Here is a 22,834-nt window from a genome sequence, read left to right as displayed (position 1 = left end):
ATGAGTTGTACACGTGTACAAAAACTAACGGAATTGAATTGGGTACTAACAAATACTAACAGAAGTGAACATTGTGCACTTTTGCCACTAAAAAAAAGATTGGGTATTTAAGTCATATAAATATGAAACTTTGGGTACTTATGTCGCTATTTTCCCTTAATAAAATGGTCTTACAATATGAACGTACGTGAGTAAGAAAATAAGGCTTGATTAATTAGTTGGTTTCTTACTATATATGTTTTTGGAATCTGCAATATATATTTCTTCTTTTATTAAAGTCTCACACAGTAACAAAAATATTAAATATTATTCTTTGTAGAAGCTTATCAATACAAGGCTATCACTGAACACAGTGAAAAATATTTAGTTACAAAGTCTTGTAAAAGCTTGAGCCATATAATGAGCTCTTGATCTTTATTTATAGGCATAAAACACTTGAAAGAGTTGTTACAACAGTCACAACTGTAACTAACTCTGACAAAACAAAATGTGACAGTCAGTAGTCCCGTGATCCGTAAGGAGAAATACCGGGTAAGCTGTGCAATCTCACACCGCCTGGGGAAGGTCAAGTGGGATGATTCTAAGGTTGTGTAGCTATGGGACTGCCCAGTTGAAGAGAGCTTAAATGGATTGATTGCTACTACCTATATCAACAAGGTGCATCTTGTTTTTCGGTAGCTCATCTCGAAAGACTCCACAGTTAAGCGTGCTTGGCCTGGAGCAATTTTAAGGATGGGTGACCTCCTGGGAAGTTTTCCTAGGAAGCGTGTGAGTGAGGACAAAGCACGCTGGAAACACTCGTGTTGGTCTGTAGGGTCAGTCATCAATCCAGGAAGTAGTCAGAGTGGCGTACTCGTGTATAAGAGCCATTCATTCCGTGGGTGTAAGGACCCAATGGAGGCTTGAAGCGGGGGCGTTACAAATGCTATCAGAGCCTTGACCCAGCCGGAAGTGTGGTCGACGAGGACGTCGGACCCCGTAAGGGGGGGTGATTGTGACAGTCAGTAGTCCCGTGATCCGTAAGGGGAAATACCGGGTAAGCTGTGCAATCCCACACCGCCTGGGGAAGGTCAAGTGGGATGATTCTAAGGCTGTGTAGCTATGGGACTGCCCAGTTGAAGAGAGCTTAAATGGATTGATTGCTACTACCTATATCAACAAGGTGCATCTTGTTTTTTGGTAGCCCATCTCGAAAGAACTTTACAGTTAAGCGTGCTTGGCCTGGAGAAATTTCAAGGATGGGTGACCTCCTAAGAAGTTTTCCTAGGAAGCGTGTGAGTGAGGACAAAGCACGCTGGAAACACTCGTGTTGGTCTGTAGGGTCAGTCATCAATCCAGGAAGTAGTCAGAGTGGCGTACTCGTGTATAAGAGCCATTCATTCCGTGGGTGTAAGGACCCAATGGAGGCTTGAAGCGGGGACGTTACACAAAACAAAAAAATAATAGAATAAAATTAATCATATTCTCTAGTATCCTCAAACGAAATGGTGTAGGACACATTGGAGTTTGGTTTTGAGGTAGAGAAATCTGTCTTTGGTCAATGCCTTTATCAAGATAATCAAGATATCAGCCACTTGGTCTATTGAAGGGACATATCGAACTTCAATTGTCTTGGCCAGAATTAGATCTCGTACGAAATGTAAGTCTATCTCAATGTATTTGGATCGTGCGTGGAACACAGGATTAGCTGCAAGACTTGCAGTTCCTTGATTGTCGACCCATATTATAGGAGCAGATGGCAGAGGAACATGAAGTTCATGGAGAATAGAGGTTATCCATTTTACTTCAGCAGCATAGTTTGCCAAGGCACGAAACTCACTTTCTGTGCTTGAACGAGCGACCACAGGTTGTTTCTTAGCTGACCAGGAGACAAGGTTTCCTCCATAAAAAACAGCATATCTGTAATACCCGACAAAAATATACATATATTTTAAATTTATTTGTTATACAATTTGTGTGAGAATAAGTATTTTATTTATTTCTACTAATAATGAAAAGAGATAATTGCTTAGAATAGTATTGATAGATTTCTAAACATAGTTGAAATTATAGTAAGTGTCAAGGTAAAATTATGGTGTTTTTACAAATTAGGATAATTACTCAATTAAAGCTCAATATGAAAGTCTATTAGATTTTTATAGATTATTTAGTGGGTTTAATTTATTGTATGAGTGCATGAAATAACATTATAATGGAATTAATGTTAAAAAAATTCGTAGGTTTGGATAAATTCGCAGTATTAAAAACTGTTTTAGTAAAATGATCATCTCTAGAGTTTTAGAACTTCGATTGAGGTGACTCCAGTGGAGTTGGAAAGATAATTCAAAGATCTATAAATTTTGTAGAAATAGTAATATCATAATTCGGAAGTTTTCTAGGTGAAAACTGAGCCTAAAGTTGCGAGATAGATGACTTATTTTTAAAATTTAACAAAATTAGATATTTGTTGATTTAATAATATTTAAGCATTTTATTATATATTATTATTTTTAGTTAACCTAAACCTATTAGAATACAGAATCTCATAATCTTCAGTACATATTTTTTATCAAACCCTAAACTATCATAGTTTTAGTTTTTCTTTCCAAACCAATTAGTCAAAGCTTCATTCTTCTTCATGGTTGCTCCTCTCAAACCTTCCACACTTCTTCTTATTTTTCTACATTCATTCTTAAAGTTTTAGATTTATAATCAAGGCTTGCGGGCTTGAGACATCAAATAGAAAGTTGGGAAGAGGTATGAAATATTTTCTTGCTCAATAATGCTAAATGTTATCTAAGGTTCGAACCTATTATATTTTTCGTTTTCAGAAAAAACAAGTTTCAGTAAAGTGTTGATATCTCTCTTAATATTGATCCGTTTTTAGAGATTTTTGTATCGTTGGCAAGCTTATTCGATGATCTAAAATTTTTATCAAGAAACTAATAACCAATTCGGTGTTCTTCTATGTCGAAAAATATTATCTTTCTGCTATTGTTGTAATTCGTTTTCTTTATATTTTCAGAAAAAGTACTTTCACTTAAAATACAATAACTCACTCAATTCTCATTCATTTTTAATAATCTATATATGGTTTTAAAGCTTATTCGATTTCCCATAAGTTTTATGAAGAAACTTTTGTTAGTTCAAAGTCATACTATGTCAAAAAGTTAGTTTTTTTCAATATCATGTGATTCGTTTCTAGAATCTTGTTCTTGCAAAACTGTTTTGGTAAAATTGTAATATATCTTTGAATATAATTCCAATTTCAAAGATTTTGGTATCATTAAAAAGGAAATTTAATTTCCTAAAACTTTGATGAAGATGTTATCTTTTAGTTCTGAACCATTCAATGTCAAAAATTTGTATTTTTGCTAAGCCGTGTAATTCGTTACTCCATATTTCTGCTCAGAAATAGTTTCAGTAAAACAATCATAACTCCCTCAGTTTTAATCTATTTTTAATGATCTTTATATCATTGGAAAGATAATAAAATTTCCTATAATCTTTATGAAGACAACTTTTACTGAATTAGTATAGTTGTTGGTCAAAAATAGTGATCATTCTGTTGTACTGTAAGAGTACGAATTTTAATGTTAGGGCCTTGAACCATGTGTTGTTATAGGTAGTAGTGACGAGATAACAAGTCTTAAGCATCGGGATTTGAGGATCTTGTCCTCAACAAGAAAATTCATTGAGGTGCTTGGAGTAGCAAGAAGGTGTTCTTAACAACTAAGGTAAGAAGAGTGGACATTTGTGCACAGGGTGTATGTTAAAACATACAACTGTATTATGGGATTGTATTTACATGTTTTTTATTCAATGGTGGATTGTGTTATGCTAAAGTTATTAGTGTGTGATAGTGATAAGATTTTTGACTGTTTGTGTGAGAATAACACTTATAGGATATGTTTTATGCTGCTGGTGTGAGTATAGCACTGCAGGATATGTTTTTAGCTGCTTGTATGGGTTTACTTGCAGGTTATCCTATCATGGGTGAGTACAACTTGTGATAAGGGATTGCCCTATTGGATGTCAAGTGTGAGAACAGCACAAGGTGTTAGAAATTATTTTACCAGGATCTTAGATCTACTCACAAGTATGTTGATTAACACCCTAAATATGAACTTCTAAAACGATTATAAATTAAACACATATAAAGTATGAGAAACCTTACATTGGGTGCAGCGGAATAATATGTCTCCTTCCATTCAGATCTCTAACCCTTGTATCCTTTCTGTCGCAGGGTATTATCAAGATTTGAACCTAGATCTCTTTCTCTCTTTTCTTTAGTGTTGAATCTCCTTCTTGTTGAATGTCTTTCGTCACGATCTTCCTCACTATGATTGAGGTATCACTTGCTGTGTGTGGGCACTACTCTATCACTAAGAGGTTCGAAATTTAAAATGAAGAAGAAAGAGAGAGAAGAGGGTGGCAGCTAGGTATAGAGAGAAGGCTTAGGTTTTTTTCTCTGAAGGAAACAAGATGTTAAAAGTGTATATTTCCAGAAGCCTTCACTATCTATTTATAGCATACCACATAGGGTTAGGCTTGAATTATTTGGCATTAAAATAATGAAAATATCAGATGATATTTCTTATAAAAGTGGCCGGCCAAGTCTATATGGATTTGGGCCTCACTTTTGCAAATTTTGCAGGTTTATCAATTCTGCATCTTACTCTCTCAAAAATGCCAATTTTCAAATTCAACCATTTAAATGCCAATTCTAACTATTTAATAACTATAAATAATTATTAAATAATATTGTCATTTATCATATTTATTAATTGAACCATACAAAGTATCTTAATTAACAAATATGCCCTAAAAACTCTTTCTTTACAATTTCGCCCTTACTTAGTGAAAATTTCACAAATAGACATAGTCTAATTTGAGAATTATAATTGATTAATCAAAACAAATTAAATGAGTCTTACAAGTAATATTGCCTCAACTAGTGGGGGGACCATGGGTCTATATAACCGAGCTTCCAATAAGCAAATCAAGAATTTATAACCTAAATTCACTGACTTATTAATTCTTCATTGAATCCACGCATAGAACTTAGAATTGCACTCTCAATATATAGAACGCTCTATATGTTCCACCATATAGACACGTCATTAGTTATCCATTGTTATAATCCTAATTTGATCAATGATCCTCTATATGAATGATCTACACTGTAAAGGGATTAGATTACCGTAACACCCTACAATGTATTTTATCCTTAAAACACTTAACCCCGTATAAATAATATTTCAGCTATGTGAAATGAGTACTCCACCATTTATTTTCGTTTGGTCAAGCTCAAAGGAAATCATCCTTTACTTTCTATTCGCCAGATAGAAGCTATAGATTCCATATTTATGTTAGCGCTCCCACTCAATTGCACTACCGTGTTCCCAAAATGTACGTATCACCCTGACCCAAAAGTAGGCTTAACTAACAAATCAAAGAACACGAATAAAACTCTTGAGATTGAACCTAATCATATCAGGATTAAGATCATTTGATCTAGGATCAACTAGGCGATATTGACTTGAATAGATATTACGGTAAGTTTAATAAATCTATGTCAAAGTTCAATGTCGGTCCCTTCCGATGCATACTCCATGCACCCAACCTGAGCTTTACTTTAACCAATGCTCTAGAAAGAACATAACACTTCTCCAAATGCAAGTAAACTCTGTTGTAGATTGTCATATCAGTAAAACCCTGTGTCCGATAAATCTAGGAATCTTTATTCACATAGTCATGTTTAATTTCCAATGTGTTGACAACACAATAAACAGGATCAAGTATGTGAAAAGGGTTTCAGATGAATTTATAAATAAAATAGAGAAGCAATTGATAAGATGAACCAAAACATACACAAATGAATGAAAAATACTTCTGTTTCTTTATTGATGTTGAATAAAATGGATTACATTGAAATGGAGTTTTATTTAGGGCATAAAACCCAACACAAGGCAGGGCAAGTTACACTCCATGTCTGATCAACATGAGTGGGAGTAGATTATCGTATGTGAGGACAATGTGCGATAAGATACTATGTGTTATGTGTGTGAGTATAGCATGCATTAAGATTACACTGTGATATGATGTTGTATTATATGTGAGAATAATATGTGATATGACATGTTGTTATATGTATGCAAGTATGGTATGAATTGATTTGATGTTGTGATATTATTATACTTATGACTATGTTATCTAGTTTGGGGGGTTATGTCCTACATAGCTCTTCTTACTGGGCGTTAGCTCACGGGTACTCTGTGTGCAGGTAAAGACAAAACTAAACAGTGAGGATGGCAGGCTCGAGGCGTGGATTACATGTTAGGGGATTATCACGATGTTTTGGTTTAAAAATATTTCATTAAAGATTATGATTCAAATAGTTTTTGTAAAGCTTTATATTTTAAGGTTATGAATAAATAAATGTTTTGTTTTAAAAATAATGAGATCTCATGTTTAGTTATTTTTCATTAAAGAAGTCTTTTATTGTCTTTATCTTAAATGGTTTTTAACGGACTAGCTAGTGTTACGTCTCGGGAAATCGGGGCGTTACAATATCCACCAGTGGAGCGACGATCATCAGGGCAACTAGCCTAATCGGCATCGAAGTATGCTTGTAAACGCAGTCGAATGGCAGGCTTTATGAGAAGTCCTTCATTGATAGAGCCTTTGAGATATCGAAATAATCTTTTACATGCCTCTTAGTGAATGGTGGTGGGAGAATGGATGAATTGATTTAACTTGTTGATAATGAAGGCAATGTCAGACCTTATTAAAGTTAAGTATTGAAGTGCCCCAAGTGTACTTCGATACAGACTTTAATCTGAAAATGGCTCACCATTGATAAGAGATAATTGATGAACAAAGCTTGTTGGAGATGGACTAACCTTTGCACCATCCATGTGAAGCTCTGTTAATAGTTCAAAGATATATTTAGTCTAAGAGAGATGCATACCAGATGCTTTCCTGTGAACTTTGACCCCTAAAAAATAGTGCAAAGCACCAAGATTTTTGACAGAAAATTCAGTGTTGAGATCAGTTATTAACTTGTTTATGAGCACATGATTAGGTCCTGTAATTAGTATGTCATCGACATAAACTAATAGATAGATCACTTCAGAACCAGATCCATGAACAAAGAGAGAGTTGTCAGACTTTGAAGGAGAAAATCCTTTCTGGCAGAGTGTTTGTTTGAGCTTGTCATTCCATGCACATGGGGCTTGTTTGAGGCCATAGAGGGCCTTGTGTAGGAGACAAACATGAGTAGGTTTTGTAGGATCCACAAAGCCAGGAGGTTGTTGCATGTAAACAGTTTCATTGAGTGTCCCATTAAGAGATGCATTAGAAACATCAAGTTGCTGAACCGGCCATTAGAGGGATACTGCAAGTGTGAGAAGAAGTCGAACTGTTGTTGGTTTGACAACTGGACTGAATGTCTCATTGTAGTCTATACCAGGTGTTTGAGAGTATCCCTTTGAAACAATTTGATCTCTCTCAATAAAGCTCTCATTCTTCTTTGTGTATCACCCTCACCAATTTGATCTCTCTCTTTCTATTAGTTGTAATGTTTTCTATTTATAGCAGTAGGTTAGTTAGGACACACACTAATCGAAATAACTGCCAACTGTCAAGGTAGTTAGTTAGTTGTTTAAGTGTTCTAAACCCCACAATATCCACCTGGTTTAGTAAACTTTAACAACATGGTAATCCAAGCCATAATAGTAACCAATAGAACTGAATCCAATGTCCAATGAATGTGAATTTCAATATGAGACTCTAGTTTGAGTTGATGGTGAGCAAGTCAAGACAAAGTCTAAAGTTGTCTTTAGTCAAACTTTTTGTAAAAGCATCAGCAGGATTATCATGAGTATTGATCTTCCTTACGGAGACTATTTGGGATTGAATCACATCTATAATAAAGTGCATCTTGATGTCAATATGTTTAGTCCTCTCATGAAACATGGGACTTTTCATGAGATGTAGTGCACTTTGATTATCACAGTGCACAGTGACATCCTTTGAGTTAATGTTGAGCTCACATGTCAATCCCTTGAGCCAAATTGCTTCTTTAATGCCCTCTGTTGCAGCTATGCATTCTGCCTCTATAGAAGATAGTGCAACAACCTTTTGTAGGTTAGATTTCCAACTAACATAGCCCCCATAGACATTGAATACAAACCCTGTTAATGACTTTCTAGCGTCTAAACAACCTGCATAATTTGAATCAACATAAGCAGTCCCCAATTCCTTGAATTTTCTAATGCCATCATAGGTTAAACCAGTGTTCAATGTACCTTTTATATACCTCATCACCCATTTCAAAGCAGTCCGGTGAGCATTTCTTAGATTAGCAACAAACTTACTTGTCATGCTCATGGCATGAGCTAAATTAGGCCTTGTACAAACCATTGAGTACATCGAACTCCCTACACAACTAGCATAGGGAATTTTACTCATTTTCTCTTTCTCTGCATCTGTTGTTGGTGCTTGGGAACTAGACAATTTAAAATGCTGAGCAAGAGGAGTTGAAACAATTTTGGAGCTGTCCATTCCAAACTTATTTAACACTTTCTGCAGGTAGTTCTTTTGAGACAGAATTATAACATTTGATGAGGGTCTTTGAATGTCAATTCCAAGTATTTTCTTTGCATTACCAAGGTCTTTCATTTAAAACTCTTGACTGAGTTGCAATTTAAGCTTGTTTATCTCTGATTTCTCTTTACCAAATATCAGAATATCATCAACATATAACAATAGGTAAATCTGATCATTGTAATAGATGCATGGATCATAGTTGCTTTTCACATACCCTATTTTCTTCATGTATTCATCAAATCTTAAATTTCATTGCCTAGGTGCTTGCTTTTTACCATAGAGAGATTTCTTAAGTAAACAAGCCTGATTAGGATACTTGCTTAAATACCCTTCTGGAAGTTGCATGTATATTTCCTCATCAAGGTTCCCATGTAAGAAGGCAGTCCTTACATCCATTTGCTGAATATGCAGTTCTTCTTTAGCAGCTTTTGCCATCATGACCCTAATTGAAGTTTGGTTGAAAGCTAGAGAAAAAATCTCATTAAAATCCACTCCTTCTTGCTGAGTGAACCCTTTTGCTACTAGTCTTGCCTTGAACTTGATTGGTTCAACACCAGGAATGCCTTCCTTCTGTTTAAAAATCCATTTGCAGCCTACCAATTTCTTTCCTTCAGGCTTCTTAACCACTATCCATGTTTTATTCTTCTTAAGTGAAGTCATCTCTTCATCAATAGCTTTCAGCCATTTTAACCTGTTTCTGCATGTAGTAGCCTCAAGGTAGCTAGTTGGTTCTGAAGATTCTAATTCCTCTGCAGTGATCAATGCATATGCTATGAAATTAACATATCCAAACTTGCCTGGTGGTCTAGTTTCTCTTCTCACCCTGTCTCTAGCAAGTTGATAGGTGCTTAAATCAGTTGTACCTTCATGTGTATCAGTTTTTGCACTGGTTTCAGAATTCTCTTTTGCAATTTGAGTGTCAGGTTGGTCCACCTCAAGTTGCAGACTTTGAACTGGTATAGCAGGTTGTATATCATTGAGAGCTTTGGTTTTCATTGCCATTTCATCCTCTTTGAAGACAACATCTATACTTATGATGCATTTCTTGAAACCAGGTTCCAAACACCATAATTTATAGCCTTTAACTCCATTAGGATAACCAAGAAACATGCACTTCAATGCTCTTGGTTGCACCTTATCCTGTTTTATGTTTGCATAGGCAGTGCACCCAAACACTCTAAGGTGATCAAGTTTGGGAACATGCCTTGTCCACATTTCTTGTGGAGTTTTGAACTTGTTTGCAACAGATGGACATCTATTAAGAAGATAGCAGACAGTTTTGAGTGCTTCACCCCAAAATTTTCTTTCTAGACCAGCACCAAGTAGTAAACACCTCACTCTTTCAAGTAGTGTCCTATTCATCCTCTCAGCCAAGCCATTTTGTTGTGGGGTTTTGATCACTATCTTGTGTCTCATTATCCCTTATCTGGCACAGAAATCTTTGAACAAATTTGAGCAATATTCAAGGCCATTATCTGTTCTTAGCACCTTCAATTTCTTGCCAATTTGGTTCTCCAGTAATGTCCTCCAATTGACAAATGTTGCTTTTGAGTAGATGACCCACACATTTCTACTATAGTCATCTATGATGCTTATGCAGTAACTAGCCCCACCAATTGTTTCCACCTTAGAAGGACCCCATAAATCTGAGTGAACATAGGCCAGTTTCTCAGTTGTATGATGTTCTCCTTTTCCAAACTTAACCCTGCAACTCTTACCAAGAACACATTCTTCACAAAATTCAAGTGTGCTCTTAAAGCCACCCTTGAATATACATTGTCTGTTGAGCTCACCTAGACCCCTTTGACTAACATGTCCTAACCTTAAGTGCCACAACTTTGTACTCACCTCAGAACTTTAACTCACTGCTGGTGTTGCATTTCGAACCACTATTTTACCATCAAGGTAATAGAGTCTATTGTTCAAGATCCCTTTAATCATAACTTTTGAACCTTTAAAAATTCTGAGCATTCCATCTTCAATCTTGACTGCATATCCATTTTTGTCAAACATTCCAATGGATAACAGGTTTCTCTTCAAATCTGGCACATATCTCACATGTTGCACAACCCTGGAAACACCATCATGCATCTGCATTTCTACTAAACCAATCCCCTTCACTTCACAAGCTCTGTTATTACCAAGTAAAATAGTACCTCCATGATCATCTAAAAAAGAACTGAATAGTTCTTTGTTGGGTGTCATGTGGAAAGAGCATCCTGAATCTAAGATCCAGGCCCCATCAGATGTGCAACTAGACACAACAAGAACCACAACTGATTCATAGCCATCTTCTATGTCAGCTTCTCCATTCTTTCCACGATTTTCTAAATTTTCAGTTTTGCCTTAATTGCCAAACAATCATCACAAAAGTGACCTTCTTTTTTACAATAATAACATTATTTACCTGTTACAGCCTTTGGTTTGAACCTGTCACTCTTGTCTTTGTTATTGCTGTAAGAATTCTTGTGCCCCTTGTAGTCTTTCTTTTGAAATCTTCCTTTTGCAATGAACAAACCATCACCACTGTTATTTGCTCGATCATCCTTCCTTTGAATCTCTTATGAACACAATGCAGCCTTGACTTCTGTCATTGTCAAGGTGTCCTTTCCATATAAGATGGTGTCAACAAAGTTTTCATACAGTTTTGGCAATGAACTAAGTAGGATAATTGCTTGGTCCTTTTCTTCAATCTATACTCCAAGATTATTCAGATCAAGAATAATCTTGTTTTAATCATCAAGATGTCTTCGAAGCTCCTTGGATTCATCCATTCTAAGAGTATACAAACTTCTTCTTGAGATACAATTTATTGGCCAGAGATCTTTTCATGTAAATGATAGCCAATTTATTCCATAATCCAAGAGCCTTTTCTTCACTTGACACTTCGCTCAAGACTTCATCTCTAAGATTGAGAAGTATGGCACTGTGAGCCTTAGTTTCAATCTTCGCTTTCCTCTTGTTGTCATCTATCTCCTTCATAGCTTCATCATCCAAAGCCTTTGAAATCCCCTGATGAACAAGAAAAGCTTTCATTTTAATTCTCCACAAACTGAAGTCATTAGTGCCTGTGAATTTGTCCACCTCGAATTTGGTAGAAGCCATCTTGCATCAATCTTGATTTTCTTGCAAATGTTTCTTAAATTTGATCCCTGATCTCCCTAGTGCTCTGATACAATTTGTTGTGCACTCAAGCACAAACAAGAACACAATGCAAGAAAGAAAATAGGCTTAGAACATTAAACTAGAAACTATAAACTAGAAAGTAAATTGGTAGCAAGAAATAACGAGGTTCAGTCACAAGTTTTGGATAAAACTTAGACCTAATCCCTGGGTAGAAACAACTCTATTGGTTGTGATGATTTTATTATTGAATGGCAAAGATTACAACTTACAACAATGGAGAATCAAGAACACAAAGCACACTAATGGTGATTCACACCAGTTACAAAATGAGCTCACTAAAGGCAGTCGAAATCTTGAACCTGAACAACCTTGTAACACCCCAAACTTGAAGAGAATTCATCTCAATAAAGCTCTCATTCTTCTTTGTGTATCACCCTCCCCAACTCTCTCTCTCTCTCTCTCTTAGTTGTAATGTTTTCTATTTATAGCAGTAGGTTAGTTAGGACACATGTCAAGGCAGTTAGTTAGTTGTTTAAGTGTTCTAAACCCCACATTACTAGTCCTAGTCTTTTCCTTGTGATTATTTGTTCTTGGTTTGTTTTTGTGGTCTTACACTTGTGTGACACTTGCCATATTTTCTTTCTTCCGTCTGTGACAGAGTATTTACTTAAGGTTTTTCCCTTCTTTATATTTTTCTGCATTTTTCCAAGTCTACTGAAATGAACTAGCTAATCTACTTATAGTGAAATAGATTGGAAAATCATTTTATTATTTTACAAGAAGAGACTATTGAACAGAGATATATTTTGGTCATTATTTTTCAGAATTCGTTTCCCAAAAAAATATACTGAAAAATAGATATGCCAATTAACTACTCTACTAAGCCTAATATGTAAAGAAGAAAACATTATTTTATTAGTCTTTTAGTCAAGTTTGTACATCATTTGTTATTTTCAAAGTTTAATTACCAAATTTTCATAATAATGGCAATAATAAACAAGTGCAATACCATATAAGTGCTATATGTGTGTTCATAGTGTGTAGTAATTTACTTCATCTTCTCTTTCAAAAATTTACTTCATCTTTATTTATTTTTTATTTTTTTTAAGTACTATATGTAATTCTTTTAGTTGCAACCATATGTCGCGTTCTGTTCACCTCTCTCTCTCTCTCTAATTTACATGAAAAGCAAACAACTTTTATTTATTGCAAATATCTTTCTATTTATCATTAAAGATTAAGTGAAAGGTATTAGATAGATAATCCAAATTTTAATTTATTGTATGTACTATTTGCATGTAGATTTACTATTGCTCTTTACTTGTAGGGCCTAATTCTGTTTACAACTTTGTTGTAGGGTCTGGTTCTGGCTCTTTCGATAGCTTGCTATGCTAAATTTGTTGTTCTATTGATATCTTGAACTATGTCTAAAATTACATTTTATTTTTTTGCAGCTGCTCTTGTTTTCTATCTTGTAATCCCTTCTGTTGTAGGTTCTTGTGATGTCATTAATTTGGTTAGTTTACGATTACTCAGTTCATACCTAAGGCAAAAAGGAAAACATACAACCAAATATTGGAAAAGATCAGTGGAGCAGAGCATGCTTTCATTCTAAGGGTGGTTTATAGAATTGGGAATGAGATTTTGAAGACGTGGAACAATACTATATAACAATTGAAGTTATGGTCTGCAGAAGTAAAGAGTGTATTGCACTTTGTACACATTTTTTTTTATTTTATAGTTGGTGATGTTGAAATTTAAATTGATTATAAATTATTTTGTAAGCCTAAACAAGTAAACTAATGTTGTAATTATATTTGAGTACTTAATAAATTTTTATTTATGCTTTGAGTTGTTTAATGATTATGATTATAATATGTATAAAAAAGTAAAAAATGAAAAAAAAAATAGTAAGTTACAAATAAATAATTTGTATTGTATAAACAAAAATATAATTAAAATTTAACATTTTTTAGAAATTAAAATAATACTAAAAAAATGTTATTATATCTTTCCTCGTAATAGTATTTTATAAGTGATGAAATGTGTTATATAATAAACTATAAATGACGTAGTGAAACACTTATCTTCTCATTCAAATAACATAGAAAATGTGTTATGGTTGGTCATACAATAACACATTTCTATAACTAATCAAAAGTGTTATGCAAAATGCTCTGACTTACGATAACATAGTCGGTCTTAACACATTAAAAAGTGTTATCGTATATTATGATAACACTTTTTTGGTCTTATTAAAAACAGTTTTTCTTGTAGTGAACTTGCGATTTCCACACAAGAAAGTTTGTTCGATCCAATTTGACCGTGAGAGATGAGTTGAGAGATTTTCAAGAGCATCAGGATCCATGGAAGACTAACAATGTCGATGGCAATCTGATATCATGTAAAAGCTTATCAATACAAGGTTATCAATGAACACAAAAAAAAGTATTTAGTTACAAAGTCTTGCAAAAGCTTGAGCCATAAAATGAACTCATGATCTTTATTTATAGGCTATAGAGAAAATAGTTGGAAGAGTTGTTACAACAGTCACAACTGTAACTAACTCTGACAAAACAAAACAGAAAATAACAAAATAAAACTAATCCTATTCTGTAATACATTTCATTTAACCCTTCAAATTTTAATTTTAGTAGTAAAATCTTCTAAATTTCTAAACCGCTAACAAATTTAAGCATTATTCATTTATCATAGTTAAATGCCAATATAGACGGTTGATGTGTACATTCTTATACATGTGGCACATTTAGATTAGTAAATATTATTATTTAAAATTTATGAAAAATATTTTTAAAAAATTATTTTGAATTACAAAACATAATTTAAAATTATAAAACTATTAAAAAATAAAAAAATAATTTTTTATTTTAATATTCCTCTCTCTTCCCACTAACTCCCTCTCTATCTCTCTCTTTCCCTCTCTCTTTCCATTACAAGAAATATCACTTTTGTCGGCGCATATTTATACCGGTAAAAGCAGGCACAATGCACCAGCATACTTTGGTCAGCACATAAGTGCGCCGATAAAACGTGTCTACTATTCTCGGTCGGTAAAAGAGTTTTTTTCGACACAATTAGTAGTTGCGCCGAGAAAAAACCAAATGCTAGTGTAAAAAAGTTCCTAAATTCGCCCATTGAAGGGAAAAATAATTACTTTTGTCAATGTAGATATGCAATAGTATCTGCGTCGATAAAAAGTTCGCATATTTTTTTCAATTGACGAGTAAAGGTTTTATCGGCACAGATTTTTACCCGCCAATTGGATTATGACGGGAATTAGTTATGCTAACGCACTTATGCGCTAACAAAAGGCTTACCCGACATATTTTTTTATGGTTGGGTACGTTTTTCCGGCACAATTCCGCGCTAGTAAACGGCTTTTTTTAATTTTTTTTTTTTATAAATTTAATAATTTATTATACTTTAATAATTTATGATAGTATTATAATTAATTTTAAATATTAAATTAGATTTGAAAAAAACTTAATCAAATAAAAAAAAAATATTCACATTTATAATTAAAATAGAAAAAAAAAACACTTGTTTCGATTGAGCAAAATATTATGGACAAAAATAGCAGCCACTGCTATGATAATGCTCCCTAGCATGCCCCTCCTTTTACGATTCAGTCAAGTTTTTCAGCTAGCATAGTCTTCTTGCCAAGCCTTGAAACTAAGCTAAGTGAACAACTGATTGGAGACAAGCTTGGTCAGAGGAAAAGTAAAGAACAAATGATCACGATTAACGAGCCTCATGCATTAATTCACAAACAGGACATAACAGAGAAGGCAAGCTCATATTAATCTGAGCTAGAAGATCTCTTGTGAGAAGCTGGCCATTCACTACTTGCCAAAGCACAAATCTGTGTTTGAGAAGGCTTAGTCAGTTCTAGACATTCATATGTTACGCGACCTGAGTTTGAACAAGGGTACTATTATATAACTTTGAAGACCTAAATTTGCCTCAAACTTCAGTGGCCATAACAGAGCTCTTGCTAAAAACCTTCCTCAAATTACACAACTTCTTCCAATACCAGCTTGAATCTTGCTTTAACCGGAACTCCTAAAAGTCCCCCTACTTCAAATAGACAGAATTGATGCACTTAACCCAAAGAACATCAGTCTTTTTAGTTAAAGCCCACATGTACTTGGCCAATATGGCTCTATTCTAATCTGACTTTTTCTTGATCCCAATGCCACTGTAAGACTTAGGAGGGAAAACTTTATCCCAACTTGCAAAGTGAAGTTTAGACATGTTTCTATTAGAACCCCATAAGAAAAGTCTGCACACTTCTTCACTTAGTCACACTCTGGGGTAAAATAAAAATATTCATCCAATAATTTAAATTATATATATAAAAGTAATCAATGGACAAAATTATTAAAAAAATATATATTTTCTTTATAAAAAAATAAGTAGTTAGTATATTATTAGTATCATTAGTAACTAAAAGTTTTACTGTGAAATACCCAAAAAAAATTAAAAAAAAATTAAGAATTGAATCTTTTTCTGATTTTTTATATTTCGGTATATTTAAATTTGAATCAAGTATATATAAATATAGGGACTAGGGAGTTTCTATAGTAGGACTTAGTGTTTTGTCCTCATGATATACGGAAATAAAATGGATCATAACAAGTTAAAAAAAATTAATTGTACAAAACTTTTATTGAATAACGTGTAGAGAATTATTTAATGACTTGTTTGAATAATATTTAAGTGGGACCGGACCATCACCCAAAGATTGAAGTGCTGGAGGAGGGACGCGTGTAATTGTGATGGGATTGTTGGGAGGGTGAACTGGACCTTATTCATGGGCTATTGGGCATCTGTTGATGCCCTTTTTTTTTTTTTGAGTGAAAATACTTGTTATTATAAATTAAACAAAGAGTTCATCTACAATAACAGAGTAAATAGGATGAGGGATATCCTCAAACCAATAACATGTCTCATCCACCCCTAATGCAAACTTTGCCAAACCATGAGCCGCCTGATTGGCAGTGCGTTTGACATGTGATACAGTTACATTTGGGAAAAAGGACAAAAGACAAGAGATGTCTACAAGTATATCATTAAAAGCAGACTTTGAATTGAAGGGAGCTTGCAAAGCTGTAGCCACCATGAGAGCATCGGTTTCAACTTGGGACAAAGGCAATTGTTGTTGTAAAGCCCAGTTTAAACTATGAAAAAGAGCCAAAGCTTCCATTTCATGAGACTTGAAATTGCCCACTAACTGCTTGGAGAGTGCAGCTATAACCGATCCCGAAGATGCGCGAATGACAGCACCAACACCCGTGACATTTTTGGAGGTGTCAACAGCCGCATCGACGTTTAACTTGAAAGCACCAGCAGGAGGAGGCTGCCACGGGGGAGCAGCAGGTGGTCGAACAGTCGGCAAAAGATGTTGCTGAAGCTGCTGGTTTGAAAAATCTGAAGAAGCAGCCGGTTGGTATTTGGACTGGGCAGATTTGTAGTTGTTCAAGTAAGTCAATGCAAAGCTGGCTGTGGCTTGTGCTAGTTTAGCTTTTTTATTATGCACCACTTGATTGCGTTCAGTCCAAATAGCCCAAAGAGTGCACATAATTTGTTCCATTTCAGGTTTGGAGTATATTGTGGAAAGATGGCATATATAATCACCTTTGTACGTTGCAGAAGAAAGACGCCAATCAAACAACAATCCAGAGTGCCTCCAAACTGCACGAGCATACGTACAAGTGAAAAGAGCATGTCCAATCGATTCCCACGCTTGTTGACAGACAGAGCAGGTGGCATCTGTTATTACCTTCCGTTTAACCAATGATGTTGCAACTGGGAGTGCATCATTTATCGCTTTCCAAGCGAAAATTTTAACTTTTGGAGGAAGTTGCATAGACCGAAAAAATTCCACCATGATGAGGCATTTGTTGAGGTAGAACCGTGGTCAACATCATCAATTGCAGCTGCTAAATGATAGCCTGTGCTGACAGTATATTGGCCCGAATGGTGATTATGCCAAATTAAAGTGTCACTGCTGGTGAAGAAGCTAAGAGGTATAGTTAATATTTAGTCCACATCAAGAGAAGAAAAACACTGCTGCAGAAGAGGGACATTCCATTGCCGTTCCTCAGTAATGAAATTGGCAACAACACTATTAGTAGGTCCGGAGAAGTGAATTGGAAGGAAGGAAGTATGTCCTGGAATCCATGGATCAAAACCAGTGAGGATCGTTCTACCATCGCCAATCTTCCAACGAAGGCCTTTGATAAGAAGCTCTCGGCCCCAATGAATTCCTTGCCATGTGTAGGAAGGCGAATGACCCAAAGGAGCATCAAGGAAACCATTTTGAGAAAAATATCTGCTTTTAAGAAGCCTACCAAGAAGAGAGTCCGGTTGTTGAAGGAGCCTCCAAGCTTGTTTGGCCAATAAAGCTTGGTTGAAGTGAACAAAAGACCGAAAACCCATACCACCATCCGATTTGGACTTGCATAGAAGATTCCAAGAGCGCCAATGAATCTTAGAACCATTTTCATTGGAACCCCACCAGAAATTAGACATCATGGATTCAACTTGATTGCAAAAGTAAACAGGAAGGCGGAAACAACTCATGGCATAAGTAGGAATCGATTGAACTACGGCTTTGAGAAGAACTTCCCGTCCACCCGCTGAAAATATTTTCTCATTCCAAGTGTTCATGAGTTTCCAAATCTTCTCTTTGATATTGCTGAATAATTCCTTCTTATCTCGCCCAGAATAGGATGGCAACCCAAGGTATTTTTCATGACAATCACAAATAGGCATGGAGAGGTGTCTATGAAAAAATACTTGAGCAGCTAAGGTTGAGTTGGGAGAAAAGGACATCACAGATTTGTCCAAGTTTAAGGTCTGACCCGAGGCTTTATGGTATATATCCAGCACACGCTTAATGGCTAAGCAAGAACTTTCATCAGCTTGGCAAAACAATAAACTGTCATCTGCAAAGAACAAATGAGAGATTGGTGGAGCATTCCTTGTCAATTTGAAACCCCTCAGATGGCCGGTTTGTTGTTCATGATGAAGCAATCTTGAAAAACCCTCAGAACAGATCAAAAACAAATATGGCGATAGTGGACAACCTTGCCTAAGCCCTCGAGTAGGAGTCAGCTCTCCTTTAACTTCCCCATTGATAAGAAAAGAGAAAGTATTGGTTGTAAGACAGCTCATTACTAAGGATATCCATCTCTCAGCAAACCCCATTTGCCTCATTACTGCTTCAAGAAAACACCATTCCACTCGATCAAACGCCTTACTCATATCAAGCTTGAAAGTGGCAATACCATTACGACCAGCAGTTTTATTTTTAATGGCATGTACCAGCTCAAAAGCCACAAGAATATTATCAGTAATAAGGCAATTTGGTAGGAAAGCGCTTTGTTCTTCAGAAATAACCAATGGAAGGATCGGCTTGAATCTTGCTACAAGGACCTTGGTTACAAGCTTGGAAATGACGTTGCAGAGACTAATTGGCCTGAAATCTTTCATGCGTTGAGGCTTCTTGATTTTAGGAATCAAAGTGATGATTGTCTTATTCAAAGCTGTGGGATCGGCACCATCATTAAGTATACTTAAAACAACTTTCGTGACAAGTTCACCAACAGCAGACCAGTTTTTTTGATAAAACATAGCAGACATTCCATCTATCCCTGGGCTTTTATCCGACCCCATAGCTTGCAGAGCAGTATAAACATCAGCACTAGTGAAAGGTCTTGTTAAAGAGTCATTATGTTCAGTAGTAACCAAAGTAGGGATGCATTCCAAGGTGGAAGCAAGAGCTTCATTATCAATGGTGGATGAAGAAAAAATTTCTGCAAAGTAATCTTGTACAACAACAGCTATAGCAGTAGGAGAAACTACCTTTTGGCCAAGATCATTGTAAAGAAACTTTATCTTATTGTTGGTCTTCCTTGATGATGCTTTTGCATGAAAAAATTTCGTATTTCGATCACCGGAGGCTAGCCAATCGACTCTTGACCGTTGTTGCCAATACACTTCTTCTTGCTCCAATAATTCCTCTAAGATTGTTTCAGCCGATTGTAAATCTGTCAAATGAGTGCTGGTGCGGACCGTAGCATTGTTCAACTCAGCCACTTGAGCTTGCATATTTTTTATGTTTTTCTTCATCCTCCCGTACTTGTTAATATGCCATGATTGCAGATTTTTTGCACACAAATTCAGATTAGTAACCACAGCAGAGATCGGGTCATTGGAAGGCGAATTAAACCAGCTTTGGGAAATAATATCAGCACTTTCAGGATCAGCCAACCAGAGTTTTTCGAAACGAAAACGACTCTTGCTCTTACCTTGAGGATCGGCAGCAGCACCGAAGGAGAAAGATACAATAATTGCACGGTGGTCCGAGTGATAATAGTCTAAATGCTCAACCGTGGGTAAGTGGAAAGAAGAATCCCAATGATTATTTACAAAACACCAGTCCAAGCGCTCTTTGATAGTGTCCAAGGCTGTACGGTTCTTAATCCAAGTGAAGTGATCACCCGTGTAAGGAACTTCTTGCAAAGAACATCTATCCAAAGTTGTGCGGAATGCATCCATCTGAGATTCACGCCTAAGAGCACCACCCAACTTATCATTGTTAGAGAGAATTTCATTAAAGTCACCAATAGTAAGCCAAGGTTGAAGGGGAGCAACATCTCCTAATCTCCTTAAGAGAGTCCAAGAAGCAGACCGATTAGTAGCATCAGGAGCCCCATAAAAACCAGTGAAATGAAAACTCGGACATCCTTGAAACACCATATAGCAATCAAAAAAAGTAGTACCAAAATGTAGCAATTGGACATCAACATCATCAGACCATAAAAGCATGAGTCCACCACTGAGGCCCACCCGAGGAGATTCAAGGCCATTAGCATAATGTAAAGACTGACGAACACGCATGATGGAGTTAGCACTGAGTTTTGTTTCCATAAGAAACAAAACGTGGGGAGATTGCTGTTGAACTAGCAATCGAAGGTGTCTGAACGCACTCGGGTTCCCCAGACCCCGTGCATTCCAGCTCAAGATTTTCATGATGAATCGCGGGGTTGCGTAGCAACCTCCGCACTAGAGTCGTTGGAGAAGCTAGAATCCTCAAAATCGGAAACCAACGTCTCAATATCATCCTCCCTTGACAATGGAGAAGATGATGATGCTGGAGCATTACGACATCTCTTTAGAAACTTCCTCATAGATAAAGAGTCATTATGCCGCTTAAAGGTGGTTGTTGGGGGCTGATTCTCCTTGGTAACAGACATTGCAGTAGTGGAGTAGGTTGGAAGGTGTTGAATTGATGGTTTTAGAGTGGTGGAGGCAAGAGTGGTGTTGGGAGAAAGTGGATTCAGCACAGGTGGATAAGTAGCAAAAGTATTATTTTGCAAGTCAGGCATATAGATGTGGGAGAGGTCAGTGATAGTTGTTGTATTGGCAATTGGGTTGGTAGGCAATGGCGCAGTCACTACAGGAGAGTGGCTAATCACTTGTTTATTCTTTTTCTGAGTGGTGAAAGGTGGCAGGGAATGTATCGGCTGGTTGGGGGTTGAGTTGTTATGAGATTGAGTACTGGTGGAGCTTGTAGTGTGGAAGTTTATATGGTGGGGAATATGATTATATGTAGGGAAAGTTGAAAAGGTGTTGGGGGGATGAGAAGATATGGTAGGAGGAGTAATGTTACTGGTTTGGGGAAGGAGGGGCTTCGGATTAGTGGTTATAAGATCAGAGAGAGAATTATGTTGAGTACCAGTATTGCATCCAAAAGTCAGCTGAGAAGGTGTGTTATTGATGACATCTGGGTTGGGACTAAGAGTAGTTGCACGTGGGGACAAACCAGATGTGTTTGATGGCAATTGTGGAAGGCCACGGGTGGGTGTTATAATTTGTGAGGTTGGTGAATTAAGTGGTCGTGAGGGTGGATGGAACCTTGGATGTATGGATGATTCCCCTTCAAGAAGAACACTTGGTTGGGGTTGAATACGAGTGTTTAAAGTGGGCAGTGAAGTGGTAAGGGTGGTTCGGGCTAGTCTTGTAAGAAGTGGCCATGCATTACCCTTGGCAAAGTCGGTCCGATAACGATCATAATTATTGGTTGGGAGTTTTGCCCCTTTCATCCATGGCCCATATTGGAAGTCGTCGTCATTCCCACTATCCATTCTCTCCATAAAGGCAATACACTTTTCAAAAGGATGGCCAAGACAACCACACTCAAAGCAGAATTCCGGCAATCGTTCATAGCGAAAATCAATCCAAAACTCATCCCTAACCTTAGGTAGTCGGATCATTTGTCCTCGCAACAACGGCTTGTTTGTAGGGATTTTAACGCGAACCCGGAGGAAAGGACCCCATCCTTCATTAGTAGAGTCTTCAAATACTTCAATGAACTCACCAATGATATTTCCTAAGGCTTCAGCCAACACTTTGGACTTGCTCAAGAAAGGCAAGCGATATATTTGAACCCAAAAGGGAGTGAAAACCAAATCATCCTTTGAGACATTTTGTAGAGCATCTGGTGTGCAGAGAACAATTAAGTGATTTTGAAAATGCCATGGTTCCTTATTCAACACCCTTTTTTTATCACCTTCACAGCCAAACTTTATGTGGAATAAGCCTTCTTTTTCCTTATATTCAGTAATAAGAACTTGGAAACGACCTCGCCAGTGACCACCCATTTGATCTATGAAAATTTGACTGTACACATCCTGGAGAGTGAGAACTTTGGCAAGGAGAGTGTGTTGAGCAGATTCGGTTTGTGGAGAAGAATATTCTGGGATTGTGAAAACTGACCGTTCCTCATCAGTGAGAGAAAGGGCAGTATGTATGTCATTGATTAGGGGATCCATAAGCGTCGTCGATGATGAAAACGAACAGAGAATTGCTACTCCGGCCAGACGGCAGCAAGGCGGGAACAGTTAGCAGGAAGAAAAAATTAAAAAAGATGAACAGAAGGAGCAGTTGAAGGATGAGGAAAACAATTCAAAAGTGAAGAGGTAGTTAAAAAGAAAAAACAGGAAAAACGGCTACAGACCCAAAACAGGGCACAAATGCCCTTTTATCTTTAGTTCTAGTTTTTCCTATTATTTATTTTGAGAATAAT

At 36.3% G+C, this 22,834-nt stretch overlaps 1 protein-coding gene across 1 annotated transcript; it reads right to left on the bottom strand.

The window, feature by feature from the left end:
- Nucleotides 1-16,618: 16,618 nt before the first annotated feature.
- On the bottom strand, nucleotides 16,619-17,608 carry LOC133037124 (uncharacterized). The gene has a single exon (XM_061113947.1). It carries the CDS (start codon nucleotides 17,606-17,608, stop codon nucleotides 16,619-16,621), a length of 990 nt encoding a protein of 329 aa, XP_060969930.1.
- Nucleotides 17,609-22,834: the final 5,226 nt, after the last annotated feature.

Source organism: Cannabis sativa, chromosome 4, assembly GCF_029168945.1.
Source record: "Cannabis sativa cultivar Pink pepper isolate KNU-18-1 chromosome 4, ASM2916894v1, whole genome shotgun sequence".
Lineage (NCBI taxonomy): Eukaryota > Viridiplantae > Streptophyta > Magnoliopsida > Rosales > Cannabaceae > Cannabis > Cannabis sativa.
Note: the sequence above shows the minus strand (reverse complement) of the source record. Positions and strands in the feature narration are given on the sequence as shown.